Source organism: Ornithorhynchus anatinus, chromosome 2 (genome assembly GCF_004115215.2).
Source record: "Ornithorhynchus anatinus isolate Pmale09 chromosome 2, mOrnAna1.pri.v4, whole genome shotgun sequence".
NCBI lineage: Eukaryota > Metazoa > Chordata > Mammalia > Monotremata > Ornithorhynchidae > Ornithorhynchus > Ornithorhynchus anatinus.
The window spans coordinates 11495366-11510060 of NC_041729.1; the positions used below are offsets into that span (position 1 = coordinate 11495366).

Here is a 14695-nt window from a genome sequence, read left to right on the forward strand (position 1 = left end):
TTTTGACTGGATTTATTTTATTCAATCTTATACCATTTTTTAATGTGATTTAGGTATTCAAGTTTTGAAACTGTGGAGTATGGAATGACGCAGCGTGATTTTTATTTAAAGATTTAAATTAGCCCTAGTGTGCCACATTGATGTACAAACATGTTCTGACCTGAACCAGAGACACATCAGGAATGTACATTGTGATTCATTTGCAACTGAATGTCACTTTTTGTAATTCATGACATCTCTTCAAATATTTTGTGCTTTTTAAAAGTTATTCACAGGAAACATCATGAAACCCATGCCTGCCTTGTCATTAAAAAAAAAAAGGGAAAAGCAATTTTACTGCATGTGCCCTAAACACTATTGTACCAGAGAAAATTGATTTTATCTGTAAAGTAGGTTTGATTTGTATCAGTTTGGAAAGACACACATAGACTCTTCAAACCTCTTCGTCCCACTTCTTTCATCCTTCATCTTTCTTTCTGATTGTCCTCTGAGGTTTTTCCAATGTTGTAGATTGACTTTTTTTTAAAATAACAAATGATGTGGAGTCTGTTTAAAGTAGAAAGTTAGAAAAAATGAGGTCAATCCCTGAAGCAAACCAGTTCTTGGTGATAACAGGGGCCTGTTACTTTGGGATGATGATAATAGCGGGATTTGTAAAACACTTCCCGTACGTCAAACACTGTACTTAGTGCTGGGGTAGAGGTACATTCGTACTTTGGACTCGGTCCCTGGCCCCCACGGGACTCACCGTCTACTAAGGAAGTGGGAGAGTACGGTGAGGGTTCAATTGGAAAATACTCTGTGAACATTATGAACTCCCTGTGTTTCTCAGATTTCAGGACCCCACATTCTTCCAGATTCGAGTCTTACCTCAAGTATACACACTCAAACAATTTTAACCTGGGTGCAACACCTATTCTCCAGGATTTGGATTGGATGAGAACTAAAATACTTCATAGGCTTTAAATGTGCTCAATTGGAAGAAGGACGGAAATAAAAAAGTGCGTATGGGAAAAGATTTGGACTCGGGGTGGGAAATGCCATTACGCTACAATAAATACCGTTACTACTATTACTAATTTTACCTCGAAATAGCGAACGAATAATTGAATATACACATATAAATAAGTGCTAAGGTCACCTGTTGGGTTGGCACAACTTTTGGTGATGAAAATTAAGGAAGCTTTCATGGAGGAATTGATATTATTTTAGGAAGGCTTTGAACGTGGGAAAAGTTCTGCTATCATAGATGCGACTAGGAAAGGGCTCCAGATAGGAGAAGTGTGGGAAGAGTAGGAAGAGGGAAAAAAGAGACATCAGTTTGACTTATTTGGAAGAATGCTATAGTTTTCAGAAGTCACCGTGGTAATTAAAGTACGTAGCCACAAAACATGAAACAAAGTGTTGCTTTCTGGAAGATCTCCCAAAACTGGAATTAAACAGATTAACTGTACACTGCTATTCTGTGTGACTCATATGCCTCACTAAAAATAAGTGTGGCACTCTTTCTTGGGCTTGGGTCAGTGGGCCAATCTTTGCACCTGTGGAGCAACTCAAACGCTCTCTCTTTTTTTATGTCCAATGATTGGTTCCTTAGTCATACAGACCAGTCACTGGCTCTATTTTAGTTAACACCCCCCCCCCCACACAAAGGATCTCCAAAAGCATAGGATCATTTTAACAAAGAAAAAACGGGACTACAGGCATTATATGTTCTTAAGGAAGTACACAGTTCTTTAAAGTATGATAATTCAGGATTGAAAATAAATTGGATTAACCTTTCTGGAGCGTTTTTTCGGAAGTTCATAGAATGGAAGAGGTAAGTAGTTGACCGACGTAATTGTAATATTTCCTAACAAACTGCTAAAATGTTGATTTCTGTGCCTTTTAAAAGCACATTCCTTTTGGGTGGGATAAAGTATGAATTGGATACAGTAGTGTTTATATTAAAGTAAAACGTACTACCATGTTCGATCTTTTTGTGTCGACTGGAAATAGATGTGAAAATAGAAACTTTCCGTTGTTGCTGGTAGTAAAAAGGCAGGCAATATACATCGTGTGATATAGACATTCTAATTTGTTTGCAAGATAAAATCATTAGCAGGATCAAAGAAAAATAATAACTTTTTATCGTAGATACCTAAGGAGTTACTAGTGTAGGAAAGAAAAACAAGAGAAGTACCTGAATATATTTGACTCTGGAAGGTGGAGGGCAGTAATTACTGATACTAATAAGTATTCTATATTGTTAAATTATTGAATTATGAATAAATCTATGATCAGCAACACAAGATTATGATAAATGAATTGTTTATTAAAAAACAGTCTACCATTACTAAAGAATACTTGTAATCATCCGGTCAGTTTGGGCCACATATCATCCCAAATCTCAAACCTTGAGTTGTTCAGATAAATGGTGGGAAAATGGGGTTTTCGGCTCTTTTTTATTCAAATTTGCTGTCCTCACTGCCTAATTTCAACACATAATTGCCTACCTTCTTCATTTGTATGGACCTGGCATCACGATTATGCTTGCGTCATCCTCACGTTGACATTATGCTCACTAAGATAAACACTATGTTTATAAACGTGGTTTGTTTTTTTGTTTGTGGGGAGTGTTTTCCAATTGACCAAAGAAACTATGGCTTGCTCAGCACTTAAAGCACCTGATTACTAGCAGTCAAATCTGAAGAGGTTCTTATATAGTGTAATTTAACATTGGCATCTTTGAAGATTTCATATTTTGGGAGCTTTTGGTATAAAACTGTTGTTTTTGAATTTTGTATAATAATGATGGTATTTGTTAAGTGCTTACTATGTGCCAAGCACTGTTCTAAGTGCTGGGGGAGATACAAGGTAATCAAATTGTCACATGTGGGGCTCTCAGTCTTAACCCCATTTTACAGATAAGATAACTGAGGCAAAGAGAAGTTGTTACTTGCCCAGAGTCACACAGCTGACAAGTGGCAGACCCGGGATCAGAAACCACGACCACTGACTCTCAAACCCATCCTCTTTCCATTAAGCCACGCCCCTTCTCGTGAATCCCTTCTGTTTTGAAGCCCTAAATCATTACAGATATTATCAATAACATTGAATATTTATTGAACAATCATTGGGCATGGCTCTGCAGGGCAAGCCTAATATTAGGGTTCCTCAGTGATGTTTGTGACCTCTACCTCATTAGAAAGCAGGGAGATTTGTTATTAGTATAATTTGCTGTTATGCATGGAAGATTGGAAAATATTGGGATAAGAGCATGCAGCCGAGATTTTTCCTTGGAAGATTAGAGGAGCAGTGTGGCTCAGTGGAAAGAGCCCGGGCTTGGGAGTCAGAGGTCTTAGGTTCGAATCCCGGCTCTGCCACTTGGCAGCTGTGTGACTGTGGGCAAGTCACTTCACTTCTCTGGGCCTCAGTTCCCTCATCTGTAAAATGGGGATGAAGACTGTGAGCCTCACGTGGGGCAACCTGATTACCCTGTATCTACCCCAGCGCTTAGAACAGTGCTCTGCACATAGTAAGCGCTTAATGAATACCATCATTTTATTTTTTAACAGCATTATGAAGAGGCAGGGTTGGTTTCTGGAAAAGTCCAAAATGCTACGTTAGGCAAGTGAGAATTGTTGGAACAGGTTTTGAGGTGTGATTTCAGTCCAAGCCTTGCCTGCCTGGGGAATCTCTGCTGAATATTAGCATAGCCCTTGAGTTAGGTTTTCTCATACAAATTCAGGTCAATAAAAGGCATCGCTTTCTTTCTTGTCCTTGCTGCAGAAAAGATTTTAAAGCAATATTATCAAAATTTCATTTTAGAAAATTAATATTGCCCCTAGGAATTTTGAAATTGTTCTTCTACTCGATACCGAAAACATTGAATTTTATTTTGTCCCTTTTGGTCTGTTGTCAGATGTAGGGATGCCCAAGTCCTTTATTACATTCTGCTTTACTCTGAGTTTGTCTTCCAGGTGAAGTATCGGAGCAGATATTCTTGGTCCGACTTTGTTTTTTTTCTTTTATGTTTATCAGAAGGAATAGTTCAGTTATTGGAGAAGTGACAGTTGAAATGGTATTTTTCTTGGTTCTGTTGTATGTAAAATCTATAACAATGATATAATTTATGATGAATATAAAACTTTTTTTTCCATTCAATTAGTTGTATTTATTGAGCGCTTACTGTGTGCTGAGTCCTGTACTAATCGCTCGGGAGAGTACAGGGAAGCAGCGTGGCTCAGTGGAAAGAGCCTGGGCTTCGGAGTCAGAGGTCATGGGTTCGACTCCCGGCTCTGCCACTTGGCAGCTGTGTGACTGTGGGCAAGTCGCTTCACTTCTCTGTGCCTCAGTTGCCTCATCTGGAAAATGGGGATGAAGATTGTGAGCCTCACGTGGGACAACCTGATTACCCTGTATCTCCCCCAGCGCTTAGAACAGTGCTCTGCACATAGTAAGCGCTTAACAAATACCAACATTATTATTAGAGTATAATAGATTTGGTTGACATGTTCCCTGCCCTCAAGAAGCTTAGAGTCTAGAGGGGGAGGAAGAGATTAAAACAAATAACCGATATGTATATAAATCCGGTGGGACTGAGGGTGGAGTGAATAAAAGGTACAAATCCCAGTGCAAAGCTGATACACAAACTGAGAGAAAGTAAAGGAAGTTAGGGTTTAGTCGGGGAAGACCTCTTGGAGATGTGATTTGAATAAAGCTTTGCAGGTGCGAAGACTGATGGTCTGTCAGATAGGAAGGGGAAAGGATTCCAGGCCAGGGGCGGGATGTAGGCGAGGGTCAGTGCTGAGATGGACGAGATCGAGGTTCACTGAGCAAGTCGGCTTTAGAGGAACGAGGTGAGCGTACTGGGTTGTAGTAGGCGATCGCTGAGGTGAAATCGGAGGAGACAAGGTGATTGCTTTAGAGCCTATGGTAAGGAGTTTCTGTCCAATGCCGAGTTGGATGGGCAACCACTGGAGGTTCTTGAGTGAGGAAACATGGATTGAGTGGATTTGTGGAAAAATGATCTGGGAAAATAAAGTGAAGTATAGATGGGAGTGGGGAGAGACAAGAGGCTGATGTAGTAGGCAAGGTGGAATAGGAGAAGTATGTGGGTCAACTCTGTAGAGGTTTGGCTGGAGAAGAAAGGGTGGATTTTATCAGTGATGTGACAGTAGAACCAAGAGGATTTGGTGATATCGAATATGTCGGTTGAATGAGTGAGGTAAATCGTGGATAATGCTCACGAGGTTATAGGTTTGTGAGACAGGGAGGATAATAATAAAAATGATGGCATTTGGTAAGGGCATACCATGTGCAAAGCACTGTTCTAAGCACCGGGGAGGATACAAGGTGATCAGGTTCTCCCACGTGGGGCTCACAGCCTTAATCCCCGATTTACAGATGGGGTAACTGAGGCCCAGTGAAGTGACGTACCCAAAGACACACGGCTGACAAGTGGCTGAGCGGGGTTTGAACCCGTGACCTCTGACTCCCAAGCCCGGCCTCTTTCCACTGAGCCACGCTGCTGCTCAGGATGGTGATGCTGTTTACAGGGACAAGACGAGGTTTGAGTAGGAAGATTAGTTCTGTTTCGGACATGCTAAATTTGAGGTGTTGGTAGGTCATCCGAGTAGAGATGGTCTCGAGGCAGGAGGAAATATGAGACTGCAGAGGAGAGAGATGAAGGCTGGAATTGTAGTCTTGGGAATCAATAGTATTTATTGAGCACTTACTGTGTGCAGAGCACTGTACTAAGCGCTTAATTGCCCACATAGAGGCGGTCAGCACTTAGAACAGTGTTCAGCACATAGTAAGCGCTTCACAAATACCATCTTTATTATCATTATTATTATTAGTAGTTGAAGCCAGGGGAGTGAATGAGTTCTCCAAAGGATTGGGAGTAGATGGAGAATTGAAGGAGACCCAGAAGAGAACCTTGGGGGACACCCTCAGGAAAGAGGCAGAGGAGGAGCCCGTGAAAGAGACTGAGAACGAGCAGCCAGAGAGATAGGAGGAAAACCAAGTGGCGACGGCGTCACGGAAACCGAGGTTAGATGTTTTTCTAGAAGAGGATGGCCCACGGTGCCGACGTCCGCTGAGAGTTTGAGGAGGATTAGGATGGAGCAGTGGCCAGTGGATCTGGCAAGAAGGAGATCATCGTTTACCTTTGAGAGGGCAGTTTCTGTGGAACGGAGGGGGTCAAGGAAAGAATGGGAGGAGAGGAAATGGAGGCAGTGGGTGTAGACAGCCAGCTCAAGGAGTTTCGAGAGGAACGTAGGAGGGAGATGGGGTAATTATTTTGAGGACCCTGGGGTCAAGGAAGGATTTTTTTTTTTTTAGGATAGAGATTCGTGAGCGTGTTGGACAACATTGGGGAAGAAGCCCCTGGAGAATGAACAATTGAAGATGGCTGTCAGGGAGGGAGGAAGGGAGGGGCAAGTGTTCCGACGAAGACGCGAAGGGATGGGGTGGGAGGCGCAAGTGGAGGGATAGATTTTGAGAGAAGGTGGGAGATCTTTTGAGATTCTGCTGGGAAAGATGGGAGAGTTGAAGGAGGGACTGGAGGGAAGCAGAGGAGCTTTTAGAGAGATCTTGCCCGATGGTTTCCATTTTTTCAGTAAGGCATGAAATCAGGTGATTAGGCGCAAGAGATAGGGGATAAGGGGCTGAGGAGGGTGGAGTTAAACATCTGGAATAACTGACGAGGGCAGTGGAAATAGTCAATAAGAATGGAGAAAGAGAGTCACTGTGATTTATAGATACGATTAAAATTTCTCAACTTGTCTGTGCCTCGTTTCCTCGTCTGTAAAATGGGGATTGATTACCCGTTCTCCCTCTTACTTAGACTCTGAATTCTGTATGAGACGGGATTGGGTCTGACTTGATTAACTTGTATCTAACCCAGTCGTCAGTACCATACACGGCACAGTGTAAGCACTTTTAGCATTCGCTATTCACCCCGCCATCAGTCCCACAGCACTGATGTACATATTAGAGAAGCAGCATGGCTCAGTGGAAAGAGCCCGGGATTGGGAGTCAGAGGTCATGGGTTCGAATTCCGGCTCTGCCACCTGTCAGCTGTGTGACTGTGGGCAAGTGACTTAACTTCTCTGGGCCTCCGTTCCCTCATCTGTAAAATGGGGATTAAGACTGTGAGCCTCACGTGGGACAATCCTGATTACCCTCTATCTACCCCAGTGCTTAGAACAGTGCTCTGTACATAGTAAACGCTTAACAAATACCAAAATTATTATTATTATATTCATAATTTATTTTAATTTCTCTCTCCTCTTCTACACTGTAAACTCCTCATGGGCAGAGATCACGTCTCCCAACTCTGTCCTACGGTACTCTCCCAAGTGCTTTCTTCTGTGCTCTACCCACAGTAAGCGCTCAATAAATACCATCGATTGATTATATCCCTTGAAAATAATAATTTATCATCCATGGACAGTATTTAGTTGTACCCTGAAGATGGAGTTAAGTGCACTGCAGTACCTAAGCCATCAATGAGTTCTGGAACATTTTTTTCATTTATCCTACAGCTCACATCACTTAAAAGTACCTCGTGTTTTATACTTACGTCGGTATTAACCTACGTCAGAATTACATTATGGAAAGTCTGGATCAACTGGACAAACGACGCCATCCTACAAAACTGTGTAACTAAGTTTCCTGAATGTGAACATTTTAACTGGGCAGTAATTACATGGCCGCACTTAAATTTATGCGAATAAGCCCTAGGCATGTAAATGGAAGCCAATCAGTGGGCTCAGTAGTTTGATCGTGCCGGGGTTTATGAGGTTTCCATTCATTCATCCCTATTTATTGAGCGCTTACTGTGTGCAGAGCATTGTTGTAAGCGCTCGGAAAGTACAATTCAGCAGAGACAATCCCTAACCACAGCGGGCTTAGAGACGTCAAAACGAGTAAACAGGCATCGACGTGAATAGAATTACAGATACGTCCATATATGCACAAGTGCCGGGCCGGGGGAGAAGGGGAGTAGAGCAAAGGGAGCGAGTCAGGGCGATGCGGAGGGGAGGGGGAGCTGAGGAAAATAGGGGCTTAGTCTGGGAAGGCCTCTTGGAGGAGGTGCGCCTCCAGTAGGACTTTGAAGCGGGGTTTATGTCACCGTACACGTGGCGTGCGGAGTCGAAGCGGATCTGAAACAAGCTCCACTGTCTTCGGTTTTGTTCTAGTATTTGAGTGTTTACTAAGTGCCAAGCACCGTAGTTAGCGATGAGGTAGATACAACGCAATCAGATAAAAAGGGATCTGTCCCCCGTAGGATTCACTGTCTTAATAGGGAGGCGAACGAGTATTTAAGCCCTATTTTACAGATGAGGAAACTGAGGCACAGAGAAGTGACTTAGCCAGGATGACACAGCCGGCAAATGGCAGAGGCAGGAGTAGAACCCAGGTCTCCTGACTCCCCACGGCTGGTCCCACGCACAGCCCTCTTTCCCATTTAGATCCTGCCGTAATAGATCATACAACTGGGCAGAACTTTGGTTAGCTGTGTACAAGTTTCCCTTTCAGCTTCCCCTCTCGAAGAACAATTTGGCCAAGCAAAAGAGACTGGGGGGCTGTAGTATTACCATGGGTTCTGGAGATAGAGCTCGGGACTGGGAGCCAGAGGACCTGGGTTCTACTCCCAGCTCCACCACTTGCCTTTCTGTGTGACCTTGGGTAAGTCATGTAACTTCTCTGTGCCTCAGTTTCCTCAACTGCAAAATGGGGATTCAATACCCGTTCTCCCTCCTACTTAGACTGTGAGTCCCTGTGGGATAGGGACCCTGTCCAACCTGTTTAACTTATATCTACCCCAGAGCTTAGAATAGTCCCTGGCAGGGTAAGTGCTTAACAAATACTGTAAAAACATCGTCCCCATAGCTTAGTAGAAAGAGCACCTGGGGTCTGTTCCCTACTCGGCTACTTGTCCGCCGTGTGTCCTCGGCCGAGTCACTCAACTTCTTAGTGTCTCAGTTTCCTCCTCTTTAACATGGGGATTGAGACTTGTTTGCCCCATGTGGGATATGGACTGTAGCCAACCTGATTGCCTTGTATCTACCCCAGTGCTTAGAACAGTGCCTGGCACATAGTAAGCACTTAACAAATACCATGAAGAAAAAAAAACCGTCATTGAAGACCATGCGGAAGTGCCAGGGACGAGTGTTTGAGGATGACTCTTAGACAAGGTGCGCTTTCAGGAGGGCTTTGGCGGTCTTAGAGTTTATGCTCTCCCCATAGAAGCAGTGTGGCTCGGTGGAAAGAGCCCGGGCTTTGGAGTCAGAGGTCATGGGTTCGAATCCCGGCTCTGCCACTTGGCAGCTGTGTGACTGTGGGCGGGTCACTTCGCTTCTCTGTGCCTCAGTTCCCTCATCTGTAAAATGGGGATTAACTGTGAGCCTCACGTGGGACAACCTGATGACCCTGTATCTACCCCAGCGTTTAGAACAGTGCTCTGCCCATAGTAAGCGCTTAACAAATACCAACATTGTTGGTATAGTATCTCGCTTGCCTTCCGGAAATTACAGAAATTAGTTACCAGAATAACCTGGCTATTTGTCTGAGATCTTAATAATAAATCAGCTCTATTTGAGCATCCAGAACACTGCACGGCGTCAACTGACGCAACTGAGAATATTGGGCGAGACCCGTCGACATCGCCCCGGCAGAACTGGAAGGCGAACAGGTTCTTTCTCAGCCGCCGGCTTCTCGACTCCTCTTCTGGCCGCGCCGACGAGGACCCCAGCCTCCTCGCAGCTGCCGTTGGAGGCAGAGGCTGGGAGCAGATGGAGCCTGGGGCTTGTGGCTGAGTAGGTGCTCCTCTCCCATCTTTAATATGCAATAGGGACAGATGCTCAAGAATGACAAAACCAAGCCCTCCCCCGACTTCTTCTTATTTCGGAAAAGGCAAGCAGACTAGAGGATGCATCATAGAGGAGGCGGGCCAGATCTGAACAAGGGACACCTCTCAGGAGTTTGCATAAGGTGTTTGTGCCGACGGCCTTGGGGAAACTCTTTGTCCCCTCCGTAGCTCGACCCCCCCCCCTCACCACCCCCCGCCTAACCGGTTTCTGAACGGCAAAATCAAGCGTATTATTTGCAAAAATCCCAACCAAGCAACTATGTTCACCTAAGAGAGAACAGGCTGAGGTTTTGACAAATCCAATTCATGCCAGTAGAGCAAGCAGGAGTGCTCCAGTGTTCTTGCAGAAAATACATTTCAGCTGCTGACCATTGGCTTCAAGCCTGTTCCTTCACCGGATGTCCACTCCAAATTTACCAGTTGGTGAGAAGCAGCACGGCCTAGTGGTTAGAGCACGGGTCTGGGCGTCAGAAGGATCTGGGTTCCCATCCTGGCTCCGCCACTCGTCTGCTGCGTGACCCTGGGCAAGTCGCAGCTTCTCTGTGCCTCGCTTTCCTCATCTGTAAAATGGGGATTGACTGTGAGTCTCGTGTGGGACAGGGACTGTGTCCAACCTGATTAACTTGTATCTACCCCAGCACTCAGCACAGCGCCTAGCACACAGTAAGCCCTTAAATGCTATGAATAAATGGTATTTATGAGCTTTTATTGTGTGCACAGTACTGTGCTGAGGGTGTAAATAATACAACAGAGTTGGTAGGACAGGTTCCCTGCCCACCAGGAGCTTTCAGTCTCTTTACTCACTATACCCCAGTCCACCCGCTTAGCTTCTCCCCCTTAATCTTACTGTACTTTGCTCTCAACCCTCCCATCTCCAATCCATAGTTTACACTCTTTCTCCTCTCTAGAAACCCTTCCCTCTTCAAATACACCAGACCATGTTTCTCCGCACCCCCCCCGTCGTCGTCCCCACCCCCACCTTCAGTCTATCGATAAAAATATTTACCGGGCACAAACTGTGCAGAGAACTGTATAAGCTCTTGGGAGAGAAAATAATAAATATAGTACTTGTTAAGTGGTTACTACGTGCCGAGCTCTGTACTGAGTGCTGGGGTAGAGACAAGATAGGTCAGACACGGTCCTGGTCCCACATGCGGCTCACAGTCTAAGAGGGAGTTGGATTTAAGCCCCATTTCATAGATGAGGAAACTGAGGCACAGAGCAGCTGTGACTTGCTCTAGGTCCCGCAGTAACACATACCATCGTCATTATTATTAAACAAAGGTCCGAGCCAAAATAGAAACCAGATCCTCCTGCTCCCGGACCTGTGCTCTTTCCACTAGGACATGCAATAGAGTTAGAAGACACAATTCCTGCCCTCAAGAAGCTTTCTATTTAAGTTGGGACAATACAAAATGAATTTACAGTTAGGAAAAAAGGGCATATGTAAAATGCTATGTACATTTTCAAAGCTCCGTCTTCAGGAGATATTCCTAATTTCCACCACCCCTATCAATCCATCAATGATATTTATTGGGCGTTTACTGTCTGCCGAGCACTCTACTAAGCACTTGGGAAAGTACGATCATGTGCAAGGTTATATATATATATATATATTTTCATTGTACTTTCCCAAGTGCTAAGTACATCTATATATGATATGTACATAGACATACGTGTGTGTGTGTGTGTGTATATATATATATATGTGTGTGTGTGTCTATAAAGCAATAAGACATAACTCTACCATCTAGGGTCTTACCCCAGTCTAATGTAAGGTGAAATTACAATGGAATATATATTTATTTCTTATGTCTTATTTCTTCCATACTTTCTTCAAAGCCCACCGGTGTGTTCTGCCCAATGGTGCAGAATAAACAAATGCCACTGACTGATGGGTGACCGGGTGGGAGTATTCTCAAATGGGTTCAGCACCTAAAACCTGCAGATTCATCGACTACATTTCAGGTTTTCCAACTATAGCGCTCGGCCGACAGATCCCCCGAGATAACGAAAACTGAGTGCGGGAGGATGCCGCTAAGTCTATTTACACCCACAGCAGGCTGGGCATTTAGCAAACCCAGAGCGAGTCTCTAATTTGTGACCTGCAGACGACAGCCTCGCAGTGCCACGCCGACAGCTGAGAAGGCATTAGATGAGGCGGCGTATGTGGCTCAGAAGAGCCAGATCTTCTTCCCGAGCTTCTGCCCTGTAGCCGTCACTTCACCTGCCGTAGGAAAAGCCGCCCTGGCCTCGCCGGGCGCTGCCGACTCGGAAGGCCGGGAGGACGCCGGCTCATCCCTCCGGAGAGGGTGGACCGTGAGTTGGAATGCCTCCGCTGGTTTCGTGCGAAGAGGAACAAGGTTTCTGATCTAATTAGGGGTGGGAGGAGGAGACTTTGGTTTCTCTTTGCAGTTCGGGCTCCTTTTTCGCATTTTAGACACCCCTGCCATTCCGTAGGAGTCTTTGGCAACTCCGGGGAAACTGTGGAATGTTCATTTGCTTTGCTAACCCCGTTCCGAGTCCTGCAAGTGATACCTGCTTGCTTAGCAGGTGGCTGAGACTTCCCAAAGAGGTTTAAGAGTCCAAGTGATCTCTCGAAGGTGGGGGCAAAGAGAGAGTGGGTGGAGAGGAGAAGACTAGGACTTCGGCATTTCATTAAGGGAGACGCGGGGGCTTCCGTCCTCGCTCGGCTTTGGAGATTTTAAGGAATTCAGAGTTGGGAACAACTCGGCCGGAGAGAAGGACCGCGCGTCTTCTCGGACTCGGCGCTGCCGGAGTGAGAGCCGGCTGGCTGAAGGGCCCGGAGATGAATGTCTGTTCCTGGGGGAGGCCCCTCTGTCACCCAGTCGGTTTTCTGGAAACGCGTCTGGACGGAGGGGAGGCTCCCTGGCCCGTGGAGACGGGGATGATGCCAGGTATCTGCGCCCAGGTTCTGGGCCTCTGAATGGGGCTCTGTCAACCAGGGCAGCGAAAGAAGGTAGGTGACCTGCTACCTACCATTGGCCGTTTGCTCAGGCGGCGAGCTCCGAATCTTCTCGAGTCACGGCATACGGGGCAGAAGGGAAACGTAGAGAAATAAAAACTCAAGACTCCGATTCAGAGTCCGACCACACCGAACCCAAAAGATGATTTATGTCGTTCTTCTTGGGGGATTCTAGGTGTGCTCAGATACCTGGCTTTGGAAGTTAATGTCTATTCCGATTTACTATAAAACACCTGCGCCTTGTGTTGGTTACGTTATATGCTGTACGTGATGAGCGCATGTCTTGTGGAAATATTATTTATGAAACATCTGCTGTATACAGCGCGCTGAGAATTAGATATGGGTCTCACAACCAATAAGTTGGTGGGGAGGAGAAATACGTAACGTGTAATGGAATTGTGCGAATGTACAGGTGAGTCCGAAAAAGGTTTTAAAGGAAGATTTAAAGAATTGGGGACACGGAGTTAAAAAGACAATGTGAAGCTAGTTTTGAGAGGTCAAAAAATAGTCTCATTTGAAGCTTTGTTTTTTTTTTAAGAAAAGTTGCTAAAACTCTAGATCACAACCTCATAACCGAGGGTGGCTGATGATGTATCTGATGTCTCTCCCAGATGTTGGGTGACTTTAGGTGCCCTACATAATAAGGAAGTCAATACCACCTAAAGGGAAGGACTGACACAACTGTTTGATTTCTTCCTAAATGATTTGACTCATGAGTCATGCTTCGTGCGGCAGCAGATTCTGTCATGGTCAGAGTGTCTGACTTTAGCAGATTTTTTTTTAACTCAACTTTGAGTGGATATTTCTGGCAGCCTTTCTCTAGAGAGGTAACTGGCTATCTAACCATTTCCTCTCTACAGAAGGATGTCTGGCTATATAGGTTTTGGAACCCAGCTCTTATGATCTGTGAGCTAGTGATACTGCCGAAGAGGAGAAGGTTTGGGAGCGTTTTCAGGTGTGACCTCACTCTGGCAGGATGTCGTTTCTGGTTTTTATTTATTTTTTTAATTTAATTTACTTATTTATTTATTTTGAGATCCGGTTTCTCTCTCTAATGGGCATGGGGAATCCTGGCCGACGAGACCTTTAAACCACCAAAGCTCTTCTTATTTCAGCCCGCCAGACCATAAAATATTAGGTCTATACTTGCCTCATAGCACTGTATTATATTTCTCTCAACACCCAACTTACTCTATTCCCTCCCTCTCAGAGGGCAAAGTTAATTCAGGAAAATTCCCCAGGAAGGGAAATTATTTTCCCAATCTACCTCCCATGAGAATGAAAATTTAGCACCCATCCAAAGAAGGAAAGTGGCTTCTGGTTTGTTTCCCTTCAGAGCACCTTCCTGGATTCTGGAATTAGATCACCTGTGAGCTGGAGCAGGAAAGTGGTTTCCAGTTTGTTGTATTTTTTGTCTCCCTTCAAAGCACCTCTCAGATTCAGAAAGCTGGAGCAGGGTGGGAAATGGCTGTGGTTAAGAGGCCTACCCTCTGCCTTGCTAATTGATGCTGTGGGTTACATTTGAGTGCTGGGAACGGCTGTTTTTGTTTATTATTTTAAACCACCCATTTAGCCATTGGAAGTTTTCTGGAAACTTCTTTTTCCCCCAGTGATCAAGACCAATTAGAAAAAAAAAATCAAGCCATTAGAATCCTCTCTTTTAGATCTTAGCCTTGTTTACTGTCCAGAACTGTTAAACCTCCTGAGGGCAACACTGCCTGTGACAGAAGGAACGGAGTCAGTGACAAGACGGTGGCTAAGGGAGGGTAGAAAGTGAAGTGGAATCTTGTACTTACAAAGGAAGTGTGGAGTCGGTAGTCACGGCGATCGGCAATTCAGTTAAAAGT

General features: G+C 44.9%; 1 protein-coding gene across 10 annotated transcripts in view; it reads left to right on the top strand.

Moving 5' to 3' along the window:
* The first annotated feature begins 12325 nt into the window (after positions 1-12325).
* The window catches only part of RIMBP2 (RIMS binding protein 2), a 358745-nt gene continuing 356375 nt past the window's right edge, over positions 12326-14695 (top strand). For 3 of the 10 annotated variants that reach the window (XM_029057608.2, XM_039910266.1, XM_039910272.1), the window contains exon 1: positions 12327-12842. In XM_029057608.2, coding sequence (XP_028913441.1) covers positions 12810-12842 — 33 coding nt within the window. In that variant the 5' untranslated portion in view covers positions 12327-12809. Of the gene's footprint in view, positions 12843-14695 lie in introns of all 10 variants that reach the window. The other 7 variants (XM_039910265.1, XM_039910278.1, XM_039910269.1 and 4 more) reach the window with 6 other exon arrangements.